The sequence below is a fragment of the Cyprinodon variegatus genome, unplaced genomic scaffold (assembly GCF_000732505.1).
Source record: "Cyprinodon variegatus isolate N-32 unplaced genomic scaffold, C_variegatus-1.0 Scaffold655, whole genome shotgun sequence".
Classification (NCBI taxonomy): Eukaryota; Metazoa; Chordata; class Actinopteri; order Cyprinodontiformes; family Cyprinodontidae; genus Cyprinodon; species Cyprinodon variegatus.
The window spans coordinates 260,137-272,355 of record NW_015151108.1 but is presented as its reverse complement, the minus strand read 5'-3'; the positions used below and the strand labels follow the sequence as shown (position 1 = coordinate 272,355).

General features: G+C 36.9%; 1 protein-coding gene across 1 annotated transcript; it reads left to right on the top strand.

Moving 5' to 3' along the window:
- The first annotated feature begins 2,417 nt into the window (after positions 1-2,417).
- On the top strand, positions 2,418-11,907 carry tbcb (tubulin folding cofactor B). Its single transcript, XM_015393726.1, has 7 exons — positions 2,418-2,576; positions 4,785-4,940; positions 5,030-5,173; positions 6,190-6,283; positions 6,485-6,676; positions 10,656-10,728; positions 10,827-11,907. Exons 2-7 carry the CDS (start codon positions 4,821-4,823, stop codon positions 10,939-10,941), a joined length of 738 nt encoding a protein of 245 aa, XP_015249212.1. The 5' UTR covers positions 2,418-2,576; positions 4,785-4,820; the 3' UTR covers positions 10,942-11,907.
- The last annotated feature ends 312 nt before the right edge of the window (positions 11,908-12,219 follow it).

The following is a 12,219-nucleotide window of genomic DNA, read 5'->3' as shown; positions in this document are numbered from 1 at the left end:
GGTTAATGTTTTTGTTTCAAAATTACCCCAGAATTAAAGCTTTTACAATGCTGAGTCTGACATATTTTTTAAATAAATGCACAAAAGTATTATTTAGAAATATTTCTTATGTATTTTTCTTTTCTAACTCTACACACAACAAGAAACAGTAAAAATGCAAATAAAAATATTCAGTTTAATACAAAGTGGAAAAACTATTCCCCTGAGGAGTCTTTTAATCCTAAAACATATTCCACTGGAAGAGAGAGGGATAAGTTATCTGCGGAGTAGAGGTGGGCGATACCAGGAATTTTTAATCGATACAATACTAAGTAAATACAGAGTCAGTATCGCTGATATCAATACAATACCAATACTTTTTAACATTTAGGCTTTATGTATTTATTTATTGGGGCAATGAGCGAAGTTTTGTCTCTTCTCTCTGTTTCTGTAGCTCAATGTTTTCTTGCTGGTGTTGGGTTTTCATGTGCTTATATACACTTGTTGTGTTTCCACTGCATTTAAGCTTTTTTTTACAACCCATACAGCTTGCCACTGTTTTATTTACATTTTTTAAATATATTCAAACGCTGCTTCTTTCCCTCCTCATGTTTTTCTGCTCTGCTGTGGAGCAGCAGCGCAGTTATATGTGTCGAGCGGAGAGAGAGCTGAGTGGGCGGGGCCAGGCTGAGCCTGCGTGCTGAGCCGCTAACGAGAGGGGCGAGCAGCAAAGTTATGTAACACAGGCGGGCAGACTGGTCAGTCTGCTGCATTTAGTGAGTGTGGGAGAGAAGAAAAAGTATCGATCTTGTTTAACCAATATTGTTCGATATCAATACCAAAGTTGATATCGATAGTATCGATCCTAAGATCGATCCGCCCACCTCTACTGCAGAGCAAATATTTAATAACGCACTTTAAAATTTCAAGATTTTGCAACCAGTCTCCAACATCAACCAAGACATTTTTTTATTTTATTTTTTATTTATTTTTTTTTGTTGGTTTGGTTCACAGGACAGGCCTTCATCAGTGCTAGATGAGAAGAAGCTGCCCAAGCACAACCACAAACAGTACAATAGAATACTTTAGTTTCTTATCGTCTATTTTTTTTTCAGTTCGATAAAATACTTAAAACAAATGAATATTTTAATGTTTTTGATATAAGTGAGGAAGATTTTCCTTACTTTGTTCATACAGAGGTAGATCTACAGGTCCAAAATAGGTACGTGTTCCAGATTATTTTTGCAGCTGATAATTATTAGTCTAATTTTCAACTATAATGCATTTTTATAATGTAAAGGTAAATGAATGACCATATGAAGAGTTTTTCCTGAAACCTTACCCTAAAGATGGCTATCAATACTTGTTATCACAATGTAATAAGATCTATGGAGCCCTGCATCTGGATTTTCAACAAAAGGAATGTAAACATTCACTTCACAGATGCAGGTTAATGAGGTTCTTTTCTTAGCCCCTTCATTTTCCTGCCACCATAATCTATGCAGTAATAGTGAATGGGGTTAAAAGGTACAGGATCCAAACATTTTTTTTTATCTTGTATTTTTTAAATTCAAATATTGTAACTGAAACAGAAAAAAGAAGTTCTTAATCTTATATTTGAAATTGAAATGATTATCTGAAATTTTAGCAATTTCTCTTTTCTGTAAAAAAAAAATCTCAGATAAAACTAATGAAAATATCCCTTATTTTGTGACTTTCCACAACTTAGTTTGTGCTATACAGTAGTTGCTTCACATTGTGCTGTCAGTGCTCATTAGGACAGCAGGGCCGGAGGGATCAGTGTATCTAATATTGGGGTCGCATTTTGGAATTGACCAATAAATAAATACTTCTCAACCCTAACTGAAGTCCTTTAACTTAGGTTCCAGTAGCTACATCTGTTTTATGGGGTAAAAATATAAGACTCTCAGTAGAGAGTATAAAAAGCGCCCCCTAAAGTCGCAGATGATTAATTACATGTAGGGTACTTGGAAAAACGAAATTCCAGACATTATTTTACAACCTTTAAAACCGTATTAGAATTTAAACGTATCCATTTTTGGCATCACAAACAAAAATAGTTATATTTTAATGTTCTGCTATACTTTCCTTTTTAAAAATATCTGTATTTTTTAAACTACTTGTTCAACTTATTTTAGCCATCATGTTCTTGATATAAAAAAATATTCCAAAAGAATGACAACAATCAGTGTCTTAGTCAATAAATACAGCATATTTATGCATTGTCTTGCGTTCGTCCTACCACGTGGTCATCTCAGCTCCTTCTTTTGATTGGTTGTCTTTATCAGCCACTAAATAAACGGCCCGTCCTCCTGATGTACGTATCCATGATTCCATTGGCTGAGCTTCGTCCCTCTCTAATCTGATTGGTTCGTTCCAGCCGAGGCGGATAGAAGCTTCCAGAGCAGGGCGTTGCAGGAATTGGAGTTTGAGTCTCATGGCGTACATTCAAAGCAATGCAGAGCTCACCATTTTTGTTTTACTGTGGTAGTTAGAACGCAGTTTCTTCAAACCAACATCGTTATCCGCTTTCATCAAGGCATTTCGTTTCTACTGCTTGGAAAAAGAACCTATATGTAAGTAAATGCGGTAAAACTGGTTAATTCGAGGCGTCTCAACGGCTCCATTGTGACTACTGTTGCTTCCCACTGTTTAGCTAGCAAACCCATAGTGCTTCTAAGGTCATTTTTGATGAAATTAATGAGGGGGAAAGACAGAAAAAAGTCAATGTGATTGCTGGAAAAAAATTTTGTTTCGATAAAACTTCAGGTACATGGAACCACTACATTTAGAAAAAAATATGGAATTATAAAAATAAAAAAAAAACACAACAAACGACTGCATTGTGTACCGACTTCCTGCTTTCAAAATAAAAGTGTACTTTTTGAAGCCTATAAGCTATTGAATTTAAATGTTAATACTTAGCCCATATGTAAAAAGTAAAACAAAATATTTAGAGATTTCAAATGCAAAAATAAAAGGTGTACCTCATGAACCCAGTGGAGTACTATGATCCCACACTGATTTTGGGTAAATTGATCATATGACCTGGAAGCTCCTTTAAATGTGCTTTACTTTTTTTTTTATGAAAAAATTATATGTACTTCAAAGTTAGGTGTTTAGATTAGTTAAATCAGATCTTTGTTTAACAGATACATATGAAGACACTTAAAGGTTCACAAGACAATGTTCAAACAAAAATGAACAATAAAAACTATTATATATATTTTTTTCCTGTATTGAAAATTTACAACAGACCAACACAAATTCAGATTATATTCTTTATCAAGATTTAAAAAGCAGAATTAAAAAAACAGCAGGAACATCCTAACCCTATCTATAATAAATTATTGACAATACTGGAGCCACAAACACGGAGTAAAGATCAGTTTTCAAACTGATCGGAGGAGCAGTGATGACTGGTCAGACTGATGTTAGCTCAGCAATGGCCACAGGGATATATACTGACAGGCCTCTGGTAGTTGTTGGGGACTGCTCTTGTAAGCCTGGTGGGGCAGCAGGTTGTTGTTCATTACAGCAATATCCACCAAGTCACAAAATAATGCTGAGCTGTCAGAAACACCTTTCTTCTCTTTCTGCATGAGGAAAAGGAAACAATCGTCTGGTCAAAAACGTCAACACCCCCCATGAATCAGTTTTAGTTCTTCATAGATGGCTCCTTCTTCTCCCTCTCCAGACCAGTGCACACCTCCTCTTCGACATTATCAACACTGTAAAAATTTTACAGTGCGTTGGATGTTTTCATTTCCAGAATAGTATATTGTGATACAGGGAAATCATTTCACATGAGAATTATCTTTAGTTTTTTCCTACGTGGATGTGTCAATAACGATAATACATAATAATAACGTGTAACATGTTGAGAATCTCTTAAACATTTTTTTTTTACTCAGAAACAAATAAATACATACATACCTGTCACAGGAAGGATCTATTCCATCAATACACTTACCTTTTTCTCTTGTCTTTGCATGATCCAATACAGATCAGTGATCAGAGTCTCCATCTTCATTCAGCTCTATAATCAGCTCTGAAGTTTCAAGCATTAATAAAACTGCAGATGTGTGCCTCTTTGTGTGGCTCCATAAAGTCTCTTTCCCACTGAAATTAGCATGTTGACCTGGGTTTTTCAAACACGGGCCGATCGCTTAACAATTGGTGTTTGTCCCCTTTCCCATTGTCAAAAAAAAATAAGCTTGGTCTAACACTAGTTGACAAGCTGCATGGCCTCTGTCCCTCCACTGCTACATGTCTGAAGGCACCGTTACGCTGGGTTAGTGTTGGCACTTGATGGCACTTCCAGTTTTTCCTGGTCATTGCTGGGTACGACAACCACTTGATGGTTCATTCCCCAATTGCATATGGTATACTGCAATGCAGGAAGTACACAGCAGATTGGATTATAATGTTTTTTTTTTTTTTTTTTTTTTTGGATTTATGCAAAACCAAAACAAAATTTTCTGGGGTAAAGAGTGCTCTGGGACTCAGTTTGAGTAGAATGTTTCATTATATCCATCTGGTTTTACTTGCAAAAAACCAAAATACTGTCTGATTTGGTTGCAACCACAGGCATCTAAAAATAGAAGTGCTAATGGGAGAGCCGATGATCTCTGTCTTTTTGGTTATTTTTTTGTTTTGTCTTGGTCTATAAATGTTCTTTCTGTCCTCAGAATAAATACAGAAATTTCAAGATTACCTTGTTAAATTGGTCCTACTCTGCTTGCTGAGCTGTTGATGGCATTTATGCTTTTATTTTTTTTTAGTCACTGCTCCTTAAGAGGGTCCTGACCAATTTCAAAATGTCTGGTGAAGTGATTGTGGTCACCAACCCTCTTGTGAATGTCCGTATCACAAGCAGCCTCTCCTCCTTCGAGAACCGCCGAAGGTTTAATAGAGGAATCACTATAGCAGAACTGAAGGTAATGCACATGAATAACATCTTTAACCTCCTCTTAATTTACAGAACCTTTAATTCTGCCTTCTAAGTGTTGTATGTACTTGCATACAGGGGCTGCTGGAGATGAATGTGGGTGTTCCTGCTTCCTGCATGGATTTGGAGATTTTTAGCACAACGGATGTGTTCCTACAGAAAATAGATAACGACGAAGCTCTGTTCGGTTCCTACCCTGTGGACGATGAATGCAGAATACACGTAAGCAAAAGTACCAAAAATGCGGTGCATGGTGGATGTTATAGATTTATTTAATTAAATTCCAAGTGGATATAAAGATATTTTTAGATGGGTCGAAATTTTTAAGAGTGTGGAATATAAAAGATGCTAAATTAATTTTAGAATTCTTTTTGCTTCTTTATTGTGTCCATTGTGTGTAATTAGGACAGGAAATGTATGCAATTCTTGGTCAAATTAAACTGGAAAGCCTCAGAAGCCATTAGCTGCTTGCATAAGTGTGCATACTCTTTGAATAAGGCATCTATTGAATGAACTTCCGCTCTGTCTTTAGGAGGAGTGTAGAGTCAGCTACCTGCATATTGACTTGTCAGCAGTTTTGACCAGTTCACCTTATGGCTGGGCTCTGGCTAGGCTCTGCAAAAACTTTTTTTCTTATTTTGGGAAGTAAGGATCTGTTTATTTTTATATGAAATTAATAAAAATGCCCCTGTTTAGCTAGTTTTGTAGAGCACACCTGAAGGTTTTTCCAAGTTGGACTGAAAACTCCTGGTGCTTATAGTTTCCTAAATATGAAGAAAATGTCAGTTCTCTGCATATATTTTGCATTCGATGAAAGGAAATCTTTTTAGTCTATTAATTGAAAAATGATTAGCTAAACTATTGGCTGTTCAAAAGCGCACCTCCCGGAAACGCTACGCGAGCTGTCAAAAACCCTCAGGTTTTTGAATGGCAGTAGAACAGTAGAAAAGGGCCTATTGAAACACTTTATAAGGTATCTGAAAGCGATCAGATGCAAATGTCAGCAATAACTGAAGTTTTGGGATAATCAGACCATTAAAATTGATGGCAATCATGGGGTCAAGAAGATTAAGTACTGAAACTATCAAGATGCTATTGTATTTGAAGCATCTGCATTTTGCTGTCAGATAATTACGCTCGATTTTTTTCTTTTCTTTTTTCATAGTAAGAAGTAAGAGTAGCAGGCTGCTGTATAATCATGCTTACTAGATGTTGCTGTATCATTGTTTCTCTTTCAGGTTACTGATAGAAGTGGAAAAACAAGCGAGTTATTTGATAGTTCCAAAGTGGAAAAGTTTGAGCTGCCAGATGATGCCTATGAGAAGCGGACAGGTACTCATCACCCAAACAATAGCTAGTCGGTTTTATAGTAAAATAATTCATATTTAAGATATTTGCCTGCTTGTTTGCTTAGAGAAAAAAACAACTTAACTAAATATAACTAGAGGAGACAATGTTCTAAGACTGGATGTACTGCTATTGGCTTTGATCAGTGTTGTTCAATATAACAAAATGTTAATATATTTATTTTAGAATCCGTGCGGTCATTCTTAAAGAAGCAGCAATTGGGACGCTACAATGAGGAGGAAGTTGCCAGGAAGAAAGCTGAGCTCGCCAATCAGGAACAAGAACAGAAGGCAGCGGCTGAGGCCATTTCTGTCGGCAGCCGCTGCAAAGTGGAGGTCCCTGGGCAACCCACAAAACTGGGCACAGTTATGTATGTTGGTAAGTATTTATTAAATGTATTTGGTCTTCTTGATGCAAACCTTTGATTTATAGATTTTCTTCTTAACAGGAAAAGAAATTCATTTGGGTTTGTGGTTGATATTAAAACATAACTCCCAGACTATATATATGCTCTTGTCTTAATTGGAGCTGCTCAATCAGTTGAATTTCCATTATTATTATCGTGTGCAATAGGGACACAAGCTCTCATACAAGTTCATCTAAAGTTGATCTATTTGTCCGGCTAACGCCTGATTTATAAGCAGCCATTTTCTTAAAATCCTGAGTTTTCTTTCCATAACATGTTTGGCTAATTTTCTACAGTAGGCTGAATGTAAATAAGCAGATTAAGCAGTTTCACATATTCCCACACTGCACTGGACCAGACTCCCTTTCCAGTTGATTTTTAGTTCAGCTCTAGATGCTGTGTGTGTGACTTTGCTTTAGGATGAACAGTGTTGCCCTCTTCTGGACCACAATGATACTGTGAAGAAGGTCCATCTCTAGGCAGATGTTATTCATTAAACCATTTGAATAAACCGTTAATTAACAATCATAAAAGATTGCTTGGACATAACAGTTGGCAGATGCTTATATTTCGAGCGTGATGCAAATTGTACACACTATCCGAGTTGACTTCCTGCCCTTGATGCCCACACCTGATGAAGGTTTTGGTGTGAGATTCTAGATGTGATGGAGAGTGGCAAAACTGAAATATCACATGGTCATAAGTATACAGACCATTTGCTGTGACACATGATGTCCATTTTTTTTCTGATCCTTCTTGAGATGGTTCTGTTCCTTCTTGGAGTCCAACTGTGTTTAATTAAACTGATTGGATTGATTAGGAAAGGCACACATCTGTCTATATAAGACCGTACAGCTCACAGTGCATGTCAGACCAAAAGAGCACCATGAGATAGAAGGAACTGCCTAAGGAGCTCAGAGACAGAATTGTGGCATGGTACAGATCTGGCCAAGGTTACAAACGAATTTCCGCAGCACTCTAGGCCTCCATAATCCTTAAATGGGATAAGTTTGGGATGACCAGAACTCTTCCTAGACCTGGTCGTTCAGCCAAACAGCAATTGTGGGAGAAGAGCCTTGTTGAGAGCGATAAAGAAGAACCCAGAGATCACAGTGACTGAGCTCCAGAGATGCAATAGGGAGATGAGAGAAAGTTCCACAAAGTTAACTATCACTGCAGCACTCAACCAGTCGGGGCTTTAAGGCAGAGTGGCCCGACGGAACCATCTCCTCAGTGCAAGACATATGAAAGCCCCATTTAGTTTGCCATAAAACTAAAAGGACTCCCAGACTATGAGAAGATTCTCTGGTCTGATGAACCAAGATCAAACTTTTTGGTGTTAATTCTAAGCGGTATGTGTGGAGAAAACCTAGCACTGCACATCACCTGCCCAATACAATCCCAATGGTGGTTGCAGCATCATTCTATGGGGGTGTTTTTTGCTGCAGGTACAGAATGACTGGTTGCAATTGAAGGAAAGATGAATGAAGTACAAAGATATCCTGGAAGAAAATCTCTTCCAGAGTGCCTAGGACCTCAGGCTGGGCCGAAGGTTCACCTTCCAACAGGACAGTGACCCTAAGCACACAGCTAAGATAACAAAGGATTGACTTGGGAACAACTCTGTGACCATTCTTGACTGGTCCAGCCAGAACCCTGACCTAAACCCAGTTGAGCATCTCTGGAGAGACCTTAAAATGGCTGTCCACCAATGCTAACCATCCAATCTAACAGCACTGGAGAGGATCTGCAAGGAAGAATGGCATGGGATCCCCAAATCCAGCTGTGAAAAACATTTTGCACCATTCCCAAGAAGACTCGTGGCTGTACTAGCTCAAAAGGGTGCTTCTACTAAATACTGAGCAAAGGGTCTGAATACTTATGACCATTTGATATTTCAGTTTTTCTTTTTTAATAAATTTGCAAAACTTTCTACATTAGTTTTTTCTCTGTCAAGATGGGATGCTAAGTTTACATCAATAAGAAATAAAATGAACTTTACATTAGACTTGCTGTCAGCTCATCAGGGAGGGGTGGTGAATCCCATGAGCTGAGAGCGTTAACTGCTCTGCTCTCACCTCGATAGAACTGGGGTTCAACAGCAGCACTGCATTGGGAGTGGAGGGATGACAGATGAAGTTGAAAATATGAAGTGGCAATCAGGGACTGGTTGTAGTTATATGAGTTTTTCAGTTAAAATGGAATAAAGAGAAGATGGTGTTGACAAAGGGTGAAATGAGGAATGCACTGAAGAGGTTTTTCAGTGACTTTAAAAAAAGATATTTTCATTTAGCCCTACAAGGACTGTTTGTTGTCCTCCCTTACCTCCAGCACAGACCCTGGTCTATTACTGCCAAGCATTGGTGCTCTCTGCACAGGTAGATTTACAATGAAGTACCACCAAATTCGACTTTCATTCAATTTTCTTTTTTTTTTTTTCTCAAAGAGTTCTCTAAGCTGTTTTAAAAGTTGTGCATAGGCAACAATTTAGCAGCAGTCTATAATGTTAAGCTGAACTTGTGTGTTGAAATGCTGACAGCGAGATCTTATCAGGAAAGCCTGTGGGGTGGCCGACGCTGACGTCAGGTCCAAACTGAAAAATCTGGGATGCTGATGAACTAATAAAAATGTTAAACAATCAATCCACCCGCTAAATAAGTAAACATACCCACTATTGTATTCAATACCGATAACACGTCCTTTTATACAAAAATTGTATGTTCTGATTCCAGTGCAACGCTAACGTCTGCTGGGATGGTGACGTCATCGGCCGAAATTAAAAAGGATTCCATCTTAAAAAACAAATCAGAACAAACATAGTTTTACCTGCACAAACCAAGTAGCACTGAAAAAGTAGATCATTTTGATTCAGTTCTAAGCTTAATGGGGGGATGGTTGACCTCTGGGTGAACTAAAAGATCATCTTTAATATCTCTGAAACAACAGTAGCACTCGTCTTTTTTTTTTTCTCCATTTTTACAAATGATCATTTTGACTGGACAAATCCTCTCTAAGGTAGCACTAACCACAGAGTCTATTTGTTGAGTTTTTATTCTGGTTGGGGAGATGGCTTCATGCAGCTGAAGCTCCTCCTATTTGATGATACAGTTCAGGGTGTGAGCACTGCTTCTGAAATGCAGAGCAGTGAACTCCCCATTTGGTCTGAATGCAACTTAAAACTTAAAATGTAATCCTTCACTGCTGTTTTCCCAGGTGTGGGGTAAAAAACAATAAACCATGGAACCAATTAATCAACAAACTCAAAAAGAGCAGTACAAAATAGTACACCCTAACAGACAGTGCGGTTTAATATTTAGAGCGATACTTCCCTTTAATTTCGAAAAGCCGGTATTTCAAAATATTTCGCAAACATATGACGCCTGTCAATCAGCAAGGATTGCTTCGGTAATATACATATTGCCAGTAAAGCATTAACATTTATTTAATGTTCTTTTGTTCTTGGTATGCAGGTTTTGTTTATTAAACTGGTAGTTTTGTCTATTTTTGTTGTCTGAGAATAATGAATAATATTTTTCATTGAGCTTATTTGTTTACAGAGACTTAACAGACTGCTGTTACCAGTTCAATTTTGTCATAAATGAATTTCTTTGGTTTCCATGAAAGTAAATATCTTTATTTGTTAGCCAAGAGTGAGAGTTCAGGTTATTATTTAGTTTTGATCATTTTATTGTGGAGTATTATTTTAATTGTCTTCCAGTTTCTCTGTTAAATGTAAAAAAAACAAACCAAAAAAAAAAAAAAAACAAGACTATTTGCATTATTTTACCATTATCATTATGTTAGTTGAAAAAAGTATTAAATTATAATTTATTGCAATAATGTCTGGGACAATGTTTTGTCCAAGAGTTATTATGCCAGGTCTAATTGAGATCAACATTGTAAGGTGTATTAGTTTCATGTGATTTCATAAAGAAAAATGTGCTGTTTCAGGTACTACAGAGTTCAAGCCAGGTCATTGGGTAGGTGTGAAGTATGATGAGCCTCTGGGAAAACACAACGGAACGTAAGATTTATTTTTCCTCCCCTGTTTATATAACAACAAATTGTAACCAATTGTAACTGCATATTTCATTCTAATCATGTTTTTTATTGTGTCTCCAGTGTTCAGGGGAAACAGTACTTTGAGTGTCAGGAGAAATACGGGGCATTTGTGAAGCCACTGAGTGTAACAGTGGGCGACTTTCCTGAGGAGGATTACGGCTTAGATGAGATTTAAAACCGTTGTGGATGTTTGTTTCCTTATGCTTTTTTTTGTTGTTGTTTTTAAAATCTCAGTTCCACTTACTGGACAGAGAGGAAGTAGGATAATTCATCATAACAATGGTTCATGTTCTTCTGTGGATGGCATGATTTAAAGGCACTTTAGCTGGAGGTTTTTTCATCGCAGCATGGCAAGACTGTCATTTGTGATCTTAAAATAGATTAGTTATCAAAAACTAGTCAAATTGAAAGGTTTTCACAGAAGATTTTTTTTTGTTCCGATGTATTTTTTTTAATGTTTCTTAGTTGCTGTCATACTTTGTTTACAGCTTAGCAACTGTCTAAATAGAGTTCTGTGTAGTTCTACAAAAGAACAGACTTAATCTTTAAGAACTGTATATTGTTTATTTGTAATTTGCTTGTATAACTGTCAAGTCTAAAATTCTCTCTAACCGTACTTTGACAGTTAAAAGGGTCATCCCAGTCTGTGTTGGCATCTTTAGATCATTGGTGAGGTTAAATGAAAGCTGCAGGCAGTGGATATTTGCATTTTAAACTGAGCAACTTGCAGGAAATGCATCAAAATTGTTGTATTTGCTTGAGTGAAAACTTTTGCTACACTACTGCGCTTTGTTTAAAAAAGAAAAAAACATGACATGCAATATTTCCCATCTGACAACATGGCTGCTTTGTCTCATGTCACCACTCTGTCCCACACATCCACAGTCATGCAGCTGATATTGTTACCTGCAGGTTCCTCCATAACAAGTTGTCAAGTGTTGAACAATGATGCATTTTTATTTTTTTTTATTTTGTACGTTTGCTTGTCTTATACATAAAAACGAACATACTGTTTAATTTAAGCAAATGTGAAATCCTCTTTTCCTTAAGGTTCAGTTTTGATTAATATTCAACATTGATCTAAGGTGCTGGTGACAAAGTGTGCCAAAGGATAACCCTTATTAATAAAGACTACACATGATCAAAATCGTTTCGTTAATTATTTGACTTTCTATTATGAGTGAATTATGTTTGCAATTCTTACTAACTGAAAGATTGATTTGGTGAATATGGCCTTTATCTCCATATGTTTTTTATGTATTAAAGTTTCTAGAACAACAATTGCTGAGCAAGTACATAATTCAGTTAAATAAGATATTAGACTTACTCGAGAAGGAGTTGGTTATTTTAAGGCTTTTTGACTTTAGGTAGTCTCTACAAAAGAAGGGGGGGGCGGGTAAAGTTGAAGAAGGAAAACCTTGCCAGGAGGGGTCATTAATAACGCAAAGATCCT